The sequence below is a fragment of the Lucilia cuprina genome, chromosome 2 (genome assembly GCF_022045245.1).
Source record: "Lucilia cuprina isolate Lc7/37 chromosome 2, ASM2204524v1, whole genome shotgun sequence".
Lineage (NCBI taxonomy): Eukaryota > Metazoa > Arthropoda > Insecta > Diptera > Calliphoridae > Lucilia > Lucilia cuprina.
In genome coordinates, this window is record NC_060950.1 from 32,126,588 (window position 1) to 32,140,376 (window position 13,789).

Here is a 13,789-nt window from a genome sequence, read left to right on the forward strand (position 1 = left end):
AAATACCCGTGTTTCTGTGTCGTGCGTAGCTAAGTCTGGATTATCGCATTAAAAACACTCTGAATTACAAGAGCTACATTTTGTGAAAATACTTCTAAATCATAATACAGCCATATTATTGTTTTATTATGTTTCTAAGTAAATTTTTTTTAATATTTTTTTTACAAATAATAATATCGTAAAATACATATATCTAAATATATTTTCTTCAACTTATCTCCCTTTTATTTTCTTTTTGTAAAGTTAGCATCACTTTAATTTACATTTGTCACAATTCTCCAAATTGACAGCTGTTATACCACGTATCAATTCATTAGTGTATTGGTTTTTATTCCTCTTCGCTACGAAATTTTTGCAATATTTTGTTAAATACCAGCAATAAATATTTAATTAATAAATTATATGAATTATAAAACTTTATATTGCAAACTACCATAACGTACAGTTTTTTTGTGCAATTAATTTAAAATTATGCTATAAAACTAATAAAAAAACTTTGGGAGTAGTACAAAGAGACAAGAAAAAATAGAAAAAAAACAACGTAAATACAGGGTGAACATTATTAAAATATTAACTTGAGAAAAAATAATTCATGACGAATATTTGTGTTGTTAATTGTTAGCAATAAAGAAGAAAGGCAAGGTTCAACTTGTACACAAAGTGTTTTTTTTAAGAATTTTAGTGTTTGCTCTATTTGAAAGCAGATATATGAAGCTGGGGTATACTGCATCTTTAAGCAGTTGTAGATTATGAGATGCAAACACGACGACGTCTACATCAACACGATACTACGGGAACACAGGAAGAGGGCTATCCTCTAATACCAACACAACAGCAGCAGCACTATCAAAACAACTTAAATAATAACTATCCACAAAATCCTCTCTTTGTAACAACAAACGGTGGTGGCGTTGGTGGTTCAACAACAGCAACAACACCTTTACTTAATTCCGCTGCTTATCAGCAGCACCAGCAACCACAACAATCTTCCATAAATATAGGAGATAGTTTTGGTTATCCAAATAATCAAGTGCCTATACAGGACGCAGACGACGATAAGTACAGCAAAGCACAACGTCAGTGGAATTTACGTTCATTGTCCAATCGTATACAGGCCACTTCTGGCCAAGCTTTGCGCACTTTTATACAGCAACCCTTAAGTGCAGCAGCCGCTGTTGTAACTGGCAACTATCAAGATTCGACAGAAACAACAAGTGGTTCATACGTAAATAATAATTTTAATACGGGCAAAGCTCATCCCATACAAGAACTAGACGACGATTTTGAGGAATTGTTTGATAAAGAGAGTGTTGTAGTCATGGCGGCTAGAGATCGTACTGGAGAATTTAATAATGCGATTCGATCGCTGCAGTCTCGTAACATATCGAGAGCTGTTAATATACGAGATCCACGCAAGGCAAAACAAATACAAAGCTATTCGGATTTTATGATGGTTGCAAAGATGATTGGCAAGAATATTGCTAGTACCTATGCCAAATTGGAGAAATTAACTTTGTGTGAGTATAAGATGAAGAGATTATCAGATAGATAGATAGATAGATAGATAGATAGATAGATAGATAGATAGATAGATAGATAGATAGATTGATAGATAGATAGATAGATAGATAGATAGATAGATAGATAGATAGATAGATAGATAGATAGATAGATAGATAGATAGATAGATAGATAGATAGATAAATAGATAGATAGATAGATAGATAGATAGATAGATAGATAGATAGATAGATAGATAGATAGATAGATAGATAGATAGATAGATAGATAGATAGATGATTGATATATAGATGATAGATAGAGTAATAGATGGTTTAAAGAGAGAGAGAGAGAGAGAGAAATAATAATATTAAATAAAAGAATTAATCAAAATCTTTTTTTAGTGGCTAAAAAGAAGAGTCTTTTCGATGATCGACCTCAAGAGATCCAAGAACTTACCTACATCATTAAAGGCGATTTAAATGCGTTGAATCAGCAAATTGCGCGTCTACAAGAAATTTCTAAAGATCAACGACGCACTAACAATGGCAAGCATTTGGTATCACATTCCTCCAACATGGTTTTAGCCCTACAATCGAAATTGGCCAGCATGAGTACCGACTTTAAACAGATCCTTGAAGTACGTACGGAAAATTTAAAGCATCAAAAAAATAGGCGTGATCAATTCGCTCAAGGTCAGCTATCAGTAAATTCCGTATCATCGTCCACAGCCAAACAGGGTTCACTTCTGTTAAGCGAAGAAAATCAAGCCGTTAGCATTGACATGTCAGCAGCAAGCGATACACAACCACTGCTAGGGCCACCAGCTAGAATACAAACTCAACAACAGATCGCCTTATACGATGAATCCGACAACTATGTACAACAGCGAGCCGAAACGATGCAGAATATTGAATCGACCATTGTGGAATTAGGTGGAATATTTCAACAGTTGGCTCACATGGTCAAAGAGCAAGAGGAAATTGTTGAACGTATCGATACAAATATACAAGATGCCGAATTAAATATTGAGGCAGCCCATGGCGAAATTTTGAAATACTTCCAATCAGTATCGAAAAATCGCTGGCTTATGATTAAGATCTTTGGTGTTTTAATATTCTTCTTTATATTTTTTATTGTTTTTATGACATAGTAATTTTCGCAATTTCTTTTTTATCGTTATGGCTTTTCAAAATAATAACACTAACTACATACATATATAGAATGATATTTTTGGATCTAATTTATAATGAACTAAATGGGTCCTTCTCTTGTTGCCTACAATATTGTTCAACAAAATAAATTACCACAAATAAAAAACAATGTTTTATATGTATATGATGAATCTTTAGTAAATAAACCAGCATAAATCGATCACAGATATAGTATGAACGAATAAAACTTTTAATAACTATAATAATAAAATGTAATGTTAACGAAAATATTGTAAATGATTAAATTAAAATATATAATAAATAAACAAAATATATTGTTAATTTTAAATTAGCAAAGTAAAATGTGTTTTAATATGAAGGCGAAGTTTTTTTTTTAAAAAACTTTAAGTACACACATTGAAACTATACTTTTTTAATTTCAGCAATATACACTAAAAATGTAATGAATTCTCCAGATTTTATTTGAATTCACCACTGACTACTTGAAAAGATTTGCTTTGGTTTTGCCTTATCAAAGGATTTATATTTTATATATATAATTACTTCGCCGAATTTAGTCTGAATTCACTTTCGATATTACTTTTTATCAATTCGCTTTGTTTATATACGCCCGCTCTTATTGAAAAACTCTTTATTCCTAATTTTAGTCTGGCAACTTAATAAATTTTTAAACATCTGGCATTTGACTTTTATCTAAACAGCTGTTTTTTATTATCATTTTTTTGGGAGTGATTTGTTTTCGTTTTATAATTTTGTTAATTTTCCGCAAACAAATTAAAATTTTTCTAAAAAAAATAAACAAAATTAACAACTAGAAGAAAAAAATGACTGAAGATATTGAAAAATACTTTAAAAATCTTTTAAAAAAGTAAGTAAACGTATAGTTGATTTTCTTTAACTTGAATTTCTATTTATTTTCTTATTAGAATCAATGGTTTGTACATTATACAAATTACGGACCGAGATGGTGCACCCGTTATGCGGGTCAGTCAAGATAAAAATGTAGATTTTACTTTAACTCCACCATTTATATCAACATTTACCACAGCTAGCGATCAAGCTGGAAAATTGGGACTGGGGCGCAATAAAACAATTATATCAATGTATTCCAACTATCAGGTAAGTCGATTCTTTGGACTTTAAAGAGATGTAAAAAACAATTTGTTGATGAATTGTATGCTGAAATGAAATATTTAAGTTTAATAACAGTTACACACATACAATTTACTGAGAAAAACTCCAACAATTTCTTTTGAGTCAAGTGGAGTTTTCTATAAAAGTAAAGTGTATAGTCTTGATTATAATAATACGTTTTAATTACACATTTAAGGTGGTTCAAATGAATAAATTACCTTTGATTTTAACATTTGTTGGGTCCGAAAACTGCAATACCGGCCATATTTTAGCATTAGAACATCAATTGGATGCCTACTTAGAAGACATGAGACTTGCTGTTAGTGAAGCTACATAAATGAAAATTTCCATACATATTCTTTTTTCTTTTGGTATAAACTTTCTTCTCTTCTCAATAAATATAAGAAACTAATTAAACATTTTCCAAATTTTTTTTGTAAATTATATATATATGTTACTATGTATAAGATGCTTAAATAAGAACAAAATTATATATTAAATAAAAAATTTTTACTTAAAAAATAACACAAAGAAACAACTTCTTTTTTCAATTTTTTATTAAAACTTTACAAGTAAATTTCAAAAAAGGAATGATTACAAATTAAATAAAATTGAAACTACTTTTAAGTAAAGACGACGACATATTACATACAAATGATGAGAGAAATACATAAGAATCAATAAAATGTAGTATAATTGTAAACAAAATACAGAATGTGAGTAGTATAATTTTTAAATTCTTTTTGTTACTTTAACTGCATTTTGTCCTGAGGTCTTGAGGCCTCAGTTCTCTTACAATTCATCTTTGAAACGTTGTTCAGCGGCGGCAAATGCTTCTTCATCGCAGGCAGCTGGGGTTTCGAAATCGAAATAGTATTCACAGCGGTTAGGTTCACTAACTCCGGTTATTCTCGACTCGAGAGCACATTTCAAGTGTACGACAACAGAACGCTGTGGTCCATTCCAGCATGAAGCGCCATGGGCATACTTTTGTTTAGCATATTTACTTTCGCCTTCGTGCAACCATTGATCCCAACGACCAAGAGTTATTTCCGAACCACCACTGCGAGGTTGCTGGGAAGCTCTTTCGAATGGGCATAGTTTATAAACATATTCGCGTTCTTCAAAGTTGTAACATTCACCTTCAAGTGTTGCATATTCATCGTTTGGTCCATAGTCTTTGGCATTTTGATCATCTATTTCCTTAATTTCATGTTCAATCTCTCGTACAGCACGTTCAACCTCAGACAAAGCATTACGCGCTTCATTGGCCATATTAATAAAACGTTGAGTTTCTGGATCGTATTCAACTTCAGGATTCCTTTCAGCTTCTACAGAGCCGGCGCCTATGTCATCATCTTCATAAACTTCCTCTTCCTCTTCATCGTCTCCTTCGAAATGAGTCGCATCTTGACCAGGTTGTTCGTTGTCTAAAAATAAAAAAGGATAATATTTCTATTGTGTCCATTTTTAAAATACACACCTTCTTCTGGTTTTTGATCACCACGTTGTTCTTCATTTAGTAATTCAGCCACTTCGTCGTTATGTTCTTCACCCCCTGGTGGAGTAAATAGACCTTGGGCTATCATCTGCATAGTTTTAATACGTGGCCAGGATAAAGCAATAAAATTTTCCAAATCAATGCGCTCACGTTCATCTAAAAAGTATTTGGCTTCCTCAGTGTCTACAACACCATTACGATCACGATCCAATTGTAAGTCTCTTTGAAGTTCTGTTATTTCAATAAAACCATCCTTATTTGAATCGTAACGCATAAAATTGTCAGTGGCTTCGTTGCGCAATGAGTCATCAGATGAGGGTTCATTGTTAGAAGCATCAGCTGCATCTCTTTCTTTTTGTTGTTCTTTAAAGAAATTAATAGCTTCAGTTTCTGCAGCTTCTGCCTGTTTCTTTAATTGCTCTTTTTCAGCTTTTAGGGCTTCCTGTTCTTGACGACGTGCTTCTAACTCAGCACGTCGTTTTTCCCTTTCAGCTTTAAGCTGTTTACCACGTGTTACCATTTCGGAACGTTTAGCTGCACCCTTTTTGTACATTTCTGCCTGGGACTTGCGTTGCTCTTGTTCAACTTTACCCAACTCTATGCATGTATTGGCACACATTCCTTCGGCCATATACTCATCACTGCCATCGCAACAATCACATATACCATCGTTTACCCGAGAACTAGGAACATCTTGCGGACGATGACCCCTATTTGCACAATGGAAGGTACCCTCAGAACAAGCCGATGTTCCCGGTTCATCGCTACCATCATCACAATCACAGTAATCATCGTTTATTTGCACAAATTTTAATGTCTTAGTGCCGTCTAAACAGAGCCAAGTATCATCCGAACGCGGTTTGTACAGTGTGGCTTTTGACAAAGACACACCGCGGGGACGTGGTACGTCAGCTAATGTAATTGTCCAAAGACTTGTTGTTGTGAAGAAAGTGAACAGAAGAGTGCACAGTACTTGTGCAAATTTCAATTTTTTACTAGGCAACATTTTTAAGTTTTGTTTACAATGGCGGTGGGATTCGATTAAAATACTCACGCACTGACGTGGTTTTATCTAATAATTTACTTTAAGTGTTATTATTAATTAAAACTTTTTAATGAAAAACGATTTACAACGAATGAGAGATAAAGAAAATTTTTGCAAATATGACAATGAAATGCCGGCGTTTAGTGTTGGCAATTCCAATAAGCGCAGTTGGATGTTTTATTAAACGTAAAACTTACAAAAACAACAGACAATTTATGACATCAAGTTAGCTTCCAGCAAAACAACAGACGAATTTTGACAGATAGGTAGATGTATAACAAAAACAATTGCTTGTGGTTGTTGTTGGTTATTTTTGTACCGAAAATAATGTTGTCTCATTATTAAAATGAAATTGAAATGAAATTGTGTATCATTGCTGGCAATTCCTACAACCAGCTGTTGTATACAACAGTGTGTTAAATATGTCGAATGTTTTGATTTAGTTTGAAGAAATCGGTCGGAAATCTAGAAATTTCAGCTCGAGTTTACTGTGTGTGTTTTAATGAGAGCGGTCACAATCAAAACGTCAAACTTGTGCATGAAGTACAAAAGTTGGAAAATATTGAAAATATGAAACTTTTGCGTACGAAACAAAAGAGAATATGAAAACAAAAACAAACAGCAGTTAGACGCAAAGTATTGTATGTATTTGGGGCTTAAATTTTTTGACATAGAAAAGGTATACATAGAACAGAAACTGAGAATGACAAAACCTAAGTCTGCTGTCAAAAACCTAAGTCGTGAGAATGTATTAGTTGAAAAATATGTAACCCAACAAACACAAACTTTTTCGTTTAAAAAGTTTTTATATTTTTGTTTGACATTATATTTCGATATTTTATGAAATAATGTTTTGAATTAGCCATTTTTATTCAATATCAGTTGACCAATGTAAGAAACATCTTCTTTAAAAATTATTCTTAATTTTAAATAAACTCTTTGTGTTTGCTGGGTTGAGTCAATATTGACACTTAAAAATTATATTAAAAAAATAAAAACGATTGAAAAATTTGTTTTTTTCTGAAAATGTTTTCAATAATTTTATAGGAAAAACATAACTTTTAGCAGTGTTTATTGCAGCAGCAGGGGCTATTTTGCCAAAGGAATTGTGCTAATGCTAAAATTAACGCTTGATATGAACGATTATTGTTAATTTCAAAGCAGCCCAAATGCAGTCAAAATACACCCTACACCACACTAATGGGTATTTTGTTTATGTCTTAAAGTTTGTAACACCTGCGTCGATGTAATGATGTAATCCGTCCATAAATTAGCCTATTGAACTTTTTTTTGTAAGCGGTACATGCTATACAAGAATAGGGTATTTATAAAATTAGGCTCAACAAATTTTATATATACGAAATTTTGATTACATATTGTTATAATGAGTAGTACATTCATTAATTAAGCAAACATCAATCTCTTGAATATAACTTCTACATTAAAAAATACTAAATAACTTATTGCTACCTACTCGCAATGTGGTAGGGTATGATGTATTCGGATACATTCTGTACTTTCATATTTTTGTTATTTTATGTAAACAAAAATAAAAATACTCATACAATTGTATTAAATTCACACAGAACCTGTACATGTAAGAGAGTAATATTTCTTACTCTCAGTAACACTTCTATTTATTTTTCTATGTTTTTTGACTAAAGTCGGTTTTAGTGACATTTTTGAAATCAAACATATCCATGTATTTAACGTGTTGTTGGAAAAACTCAATGAGTTTAAACACAACCGTTCACATATTAAATTATCGTGTTTTTTGCTTTGAACCACTCATAAAGAAGTCGATTGTGATTGAAATGGCGTAAAAATTTTTTGTCGGCCACGCCTATTTTACGGTGGGCGGGCCTCTAAAGTTCAAATATTAATGGCTATATCTCCAAAAATGTACATTTGGTTTTACCGATATACATATATATAACATGATATAAAAAAATTGACCAATTATAGATAAATTTTGGAAAGCAAAGAGTGTTATAGTTCCTGAAATATTAAAAATTTAATTATGATTTTGCTATTAAAAAGACGTATGTATGTATAGTGTTAAGCGAAGCCGGTGTTAGACATATTATAGAGTAGAAAATCCTTGCATCCGACCGTAGGCCTTCTATTTAGGAAGTCTTTATTAAATGAGGCCGGTGTTAGACATACCATAGAGTAGAAAATTTTTGCGCCCGGCCGTAGGCCGACTATTCAGGAAATATTTATTAAGCGAATTCGATGTTGGACATACCATAGAGGAGAAAATCCTTCCGCCCGGCCGTAGTCTGGCTATTTAGGAAATATTTATTAAGCGAAGCCGGTGTTGAACATACCATAGAGGAGAAAATACTTGCGACTATTCAAAAAAATCTTTACTAAGCAAACAAAGCCATGTAAACAAAAAGTATTTTTGAAAAGTCCAACCCTGTCTTATGTGCCAAATAGACTAAACGAGCGGCTTGACAAAAAGTAGTTACTTTTTAGGTGAATAACTACTTATTTTTGTTCAACGATGACCAAAAATTAATTGATTACAAATTTGTTTACCCGACTGTTCGGGACAAAAAACTGGTTTTACATTTATTTTTATGCTTACTAGTATGTATATTCTCTTAATTAATGCCCCATTAAAAAGTAATTTTATCATTTAATCTGGAATGGTTTCCACACAAATGCAAATATCAACATTTCTTGAAAGAGCTTCCAAAATCGACTACGGTTAGCAACACTAACTAATTCCTTATTAGATATACCTTATAGACAATTGACTACAAATTCTATAAAAAACAAGTTAGAGTGCTATATTCGGCTGAGCCTAATCTTAAATACCCTCTACCAGCTACTTTTATGTTAATACTTTTCTAATTGATCAAATATTTGTAGAAATAAGTTTTCTCATGTCTTTAATAGAAAAGTCTAAGGTTTATTGGACATTACAAATGCCATTTCCTTTAGATTTTTATAGCGCTTAGCGATATTTAGTAATTTGCATGTATGTATGTATGTGTTTAAAACCAGGATCGGCAGACCTTGGAGAGGACCTTGTATGGGAGCTATGACCAATTATAGACTGATCGAAAAAAACCCTTCACTGTAATATTTATATTCATATGAGCAATACTTATGCCAATTATGGACGATCGGAAAAAATTTTCACAGTAATATTTCCTTATGTGAGAGCAATACTTGTGCCAAATTTTGTATGGATATCTTATTTTGGATATGAATTATATGCGTTTAAGTGATTTTCGGGAGGGGACCTTGTATAGAAGCTATGTCCAATTATGTACCGATCCAGAAAATTTTTTCTGTGAATGAATTCTATTGGCGTAAGATTTTAAGTAGTAAAATTTTGTTAAAATGTCGACATTGTGTTGGAAGTTGTTAACAAAAAACCCATTTTCCGGGAATATGTACTTTTGTATGGGAGGTATATGAAATTGTGGACCGATTCTGGCAATTTTCAGCTTTGTGTAGAAACAAATGTGTGGTGATTTTCATGGAAGTATCTTGAATAGTTTTCGAGAAAATTACATCGGAATGTGCAAGGAATGCTTATTTTTCTCGAGGTTGTTTTAAATTTTGATTCATAACTTTTTCCGGCATGAACAGATTTTGCTCATTTTCAAAACCAAACTGCTTAGGATAAAAGTGATTATATTTGGTGAATTTGGCTGACTTCCTTTGCTTAGTTTAAACGTGAGCGTGTTTTAGGCAGACAGACGGACATAGCTAAATCGACTCAGAATTTGATAAGGACCCAGAATATATATATTTTGTTGGGTCTCAGATGGATATTTCTTAGTGTTACACACAGAATGACAAACTTATATATACCCTCTATCACCACTAATGGTGGTGGAGGGTATAAAAATGATTTATGTTATTGATAAATATATGAAAGAAGTAAATTACCTACAATACTCAGTACACAAATTTTAAAATATTTTACTGGGTAGTAATAAACTGGTTCTAAAGGAACCAAAGTACTAGTATAAGTCTAGTAATTTTTCAAACACAAGATGACATAGAAGAGTTTACAGTAGGGAACTAGTACTAGTGGCAACAAAAATTTTTAATCGATTTTGGGATTAAAAATTGTCTACTACATCAAAAAAGTTTGGTACTGTTGGCATTTTCTGTCGTCACCTGAAATGCAAAAAGGCGTAACAACCAAGAAATTTTAAATCGACTTTTGGATTAATAATTGTCTAACAAATCAAAATACATGTTGTCGCAAATTTTTAGAACTCTATTCTCAAAAACTCTGATTTTATTGGCATGAAGTTCGAAAGGACGTAACAACAAATTAGTCATTTCCGCAAGTTTGAAAATCCTAAAAAACGACATAATAGACAATGTCTGGCGGTACAGTCATATTCAAAGGTGTAATGTTCGGATATAATTCTTTCAAATAAATTTTTTCAAGTGCTGTTACACTCTTTTGCATTTCAGGTGACGAAATGTATATAAACAATACATACAAAAATTCAATATGTTTGTGTAAAATTTTTTTTTTGATTTTTGTACAAACCAGCAGTTCGACGGGACAGTCCCGAACTGACCACTTAACCTACCACTTGTGGTGGCCCCCAGCCAACTGACTACCCAGATGGCCGACCATTTTAACATGGGCTTGTCCTACGAGGAAGTTAATCGTCACTCTACACCCAACAAAGAGACAGAAAAGAGACGATTGCCCCCGCTCTCGCTTACAAAGGGGACACTAAAGTGGCGACTGTCTTCTTTCTCGATTACAAAGAGTTTATTTGTGACAAAAGAACAAAAACATACGAATTGGAGTCAGCCAGGTGGTAAGATATTAATGGAACTAAAATTTAAAAATTTCAAGTCTCTACTCTCCAGAATACTATGGGAGAATAATGTGACGATTGACCCAAAAGTTATAAATTTCAGTCAACCAGATGGTGGCATATTAGTAGAAAGTAATAATCATTTCTCCAAAAGATGGGTAAAATAACAACTTTCAGAAGTATAAAAAAACAACTTTTAAGAGTATAATCTCTATTTTACTTGAGGACAGTAAAGAGACGACTGTCTCCGCTCCCGCTTACAAAGGGACACTAAAGTGACGACTGTCTTCATTCTCGATTACAAAGGGTACATTCGTGACGAATGTGGTGGGTAACTATTAGTGGAAATTACTGTCTTTTTCGTAAGCATTGACTCTTTGTCGAACTGCTGGGTTTGTACAAAACAAAACATTTGTACAAACACGAAACACCTCGTACACTACACAAAAGGCTTGCACAAACGTAAAATACTGGCATGTTTGTCAAGCCGCTTGAGTAGTATTTTTAGGCAGATTTTAATAAGAACAATTTCGTGTCAAGTAACCCAACTCAAATATAGATTTGGATGTAATTTGCACCAAGGTTAGTACTAACTAATAGAAAGCTGACGCAAATATTGCTGCTCTATCGAACCGAACTGCCGGACTTAGAGGGGGTCAAAGTTTGACATATAAAATTTTTTAACCATTGCATGTAATGCTCTAATTTAAAATTCATTTCTAATAAAATCCATTCTAAAACATATTTTTCATGTTATTTCTTAGGATTTGATGTAGCATTCTAACTAATTAACTAACAAAATAATAACTTACTATCTAACTAACTGACTATCTACCTCAAGCAACAGAGTTTTGGGTAATTAGTTTGCGTCCTTTAATAAAAAGTTATGCTCTTTCTAAAATTATTGTTATTATTATATATATTAAAATTGGTGACTTCAGATCGAAAAAAGTTTTTAATATGGAAAAATAAAATAAATTTTTTAATGTAAAATTTCGAAAGAACATGTATTACATGTAACTGTTATTTAATAATATTAGTCAGAGTAGTTACCAGTTAATTATCAATCATTGCGTTTCTGTTAGGTGTTTTGGTCGATAGATGACCTCGGAGTTTAAAATATAAGTCAATTATACCTAAACCGTAGAAACAGAAACTTTAAAATATATCGGATAGGTATATAATGCAATTTAGGCCCCTAACGAGAGACGCGTTCAACCAGTTCTAAATAAATTTAAAACAATATCCATGATTTGTAAGTTAGATTCTTACTCAGATATTTTGAATAAAACAGTTTATAATTATACCCTACACCACTATAGTGGGGAGGGTATTATACGTTTGTACTGATGTTTGTAACATACAAAAATATTGGTCCAATACCCACCTTTAAGTATACCGATCGATTCAGAATCATTTTTTGAGTCGATTAAGACATGTCCGTCCGTCTGCCGGCTGGCTTGCTGTCCATGTAAACCTTGTGCGCAAGGTACAGGCCGCAATTTTCAAGATTTTTTGATGAAATTTGGACCAAGCATGTTTTTGGTACAGGGACGAAGCCTATTAAAAATGGTTGAAATCGGTCCATTATTTCACCTAGCCCCCATACAACCGTACCACCCGATTTGAACTTTTTATGCCATAATTACGTCAAATATTCTATTATCTCTCTAAAAATTGGCACAAATAAGTTTTACATAAGTATAAATGACACTGCAGATTTTCGTAAAGATCGGCCCTTATTTGACCCTAGCCCCCATACAAACCCCCCTTCAAAAAATGTCTTAAACGTCTAAAATTGACTTGTAACCATTTGTATCGCAATGAATCTCAACAAAACTAACTGTTATTTAAAAATATATCCTTTTCCCAAATTTACCGAGGATCGGCCCATATTTGACCTATATAAAGCCTCATTTAGAAATTTTAGTTTTTTTTATCAATAAATTGCTTAAATATTTTGGAATTATGCTAATATTCAACATAAAAGTTTCTTTATAAAAAATACAATTTTTTAAATATACTCATGGTGTAGGGTATTATATGGTCGGCCATGCCCGACTATACTTTCCTACTTGTTTTTAAATGAGCTTAACAAAATTTTAAATGTCGTTCATTAATTATCTTTGGTTTTATAACAATTCAGTTTGACCAGTTATTCACTGAACATCAAGTTATTGTTCTTTAATAATTATTAAAATACACAAATTGTTATTTTTTTAATACATGTTAATTATTTTTTTTTTGTTAAAAAATGTAATTTAAAAATACTTAAATTTATTAAAAAAGTAGTTACACAATATATTTTTGTAATATAAAAAAGCAGTATGTTTGTAAATGTATTTCTTACACTTAAATTATTATAATAAATGTTACTAATATAGTCATCAACAATAGATACAATAAAAATACAAATTATATCTTTGCATCACAAATTAAAAAAATCAATCATAAAGTCTTCTTAATGTGTTTTTACCACACATTCATTCAATTACTCGTTTACAATTCCGGTTTGTTAATTAAACCATAAAATAGCGGTAATTTTGTTGGATCATGACGAATGAGTATTAGGAATGGTGTGTCACCACGGAAAACGACATCGGTACCTGAACGATGTAAATAG

The 13,789-nt window shown here is 32.1% G+C and overlaps 4 protein-coding genes across 4 annotated transcripts in view; 2 read left to right on the plus strand and 2 right to left on the minus strand.

The window, feature by feature from the left end:
- The first annotated feature begins 302 nt into the window (after nucleotides 1-302).
- On the plus strand, nucleotides 303-3,011 carry LOC111680778 (syntaxin-5). Its single transcript, XM_023442481.2, has 2 exons — nucleotides 303-1,517; nucleotides 1,905-3,011. The coding sequence occupies exons 1-2, from the start codon at nucleotides 755-757 to the stop codon at nucleotides 2,651-2,653; spliced, it is 1,512 nt and encodes a 503-aa protein (XP_023298249.2). The 5' UTR covers nucleotides 303-754; the 3' UTR covers nucleotides 2,654-3,011.
- A 468-nt stretch (nucleotides 3,012-3,479) lies between these two features.
- LOC111680784 (ragulator complex protein LAMTOR3 homolog) lies at nucleotides 3,480-4,487 on the plus strand. The gene is made up of 3 exons (XM_023442487.2): nucleotides 3,480-3,543; nucleotides 3,602-3,794; nucleotides 4,006-4,487. The coding sequence occupies exons 1-3, from the start codon at nucleotides 3,500-3,502 to the stop codon at nucleotides 4,144-4,146; spliced, it is 378 nt and encodes a 125-aa protein (XP_023298255.1). The 5' UTR covers nucleotides 3,480-3,499; the 3' UTR covers nucleotides 4,147-4,487.
- Nucleotides 4,349-6,735, minus strand: LOC111680777 (glucosidase 2 subunit beta). Its single transcript, XM_023442480.2, has 2 exons — nucleotides 5,293-6,735; nucleotides 4,349-5,239 (listed from the first exon to the last, which is right to left on the minus strand). Exons 1-2 carry the CDS (start codon nucleotides 6,314-6,316, stop codon nucleotides 4,602-4,604), a joined length of 1,662 nt encoding a protein of 553 aa, XP_023298248.2. The 5' UTR covers nucleotides 6,317-6,735; the 3' UTR covers nucleotides 4,349-4,601.
- Nucleotides 6,736-13,314: 6,579 nt separating this feature from the next.
- LOC111680776 (serine protease inhibitor 28Dc) overlaps nucleotides 13,315-13,789 on the minus strand; it is a 6,989-nt gene continuing 6,514 nt past the window's right edge. Inside the window, exon 2 of the mRNA XM_023442479.2 lies at nucleotides 13,315-13,789. This exon is cut by the window's right edge and continues 1,146 nt beyond it. Coding sequence (XP_023298247.2) covers nucleotides 13,666-13,789 — 124 coding nt within the window. The 3' untranslated portion in view covers nucleotides 13,315-13,665.

Coding starts and splice junctions, on each gene's coding strand:
- LOC111680778 (XM_023442481.2), top strand. CDS start 755: ATGCAAACACGACGACGTCTACATCAACACGATACTACGGGAACACAG. Junction 1,518..1,904: donor ATTGGAGAAATTAACTTTGT/GTGAGTATAAGA, acceptor ATCTTTTTTTAG/TGGCTAAAAAGAAGAGTCTT.
- LOC111680777 (XM_023442480.2), bottom strand. CDS start 6,316: ATGTTGCCTAGTAAAAAATTGAAATTTGCACAAGTACTGTGCACTCTT. Junction 5,240..5,292: donor TGATCAAAAACCAGAAGAAG/GTGTGTATTTTA, acceptor TTTTATTTTTAG/ACAACGAACAACCTGGTCAA.
- LOC111680784 (XM_023442487.2), top strand. CDS start 3,500: ATGACTGAAGATATTGAAAAATACTTTAAAAATCTTTTAAAAAA. Junction 3,544..3,601: donor TTTAAAAATCTTTTAAAAAA/GTAAGTAAACGT, acceptor TTTTCTTATTAG/AATCAATGGTTTGTACATTA. Junction 3,795..4,005: donor CAATGTATTCCAACTATCAG/GTAAGTCGATTC, acceptor TACACATTTAAG/GTGGTTCAAATGAATAAATT.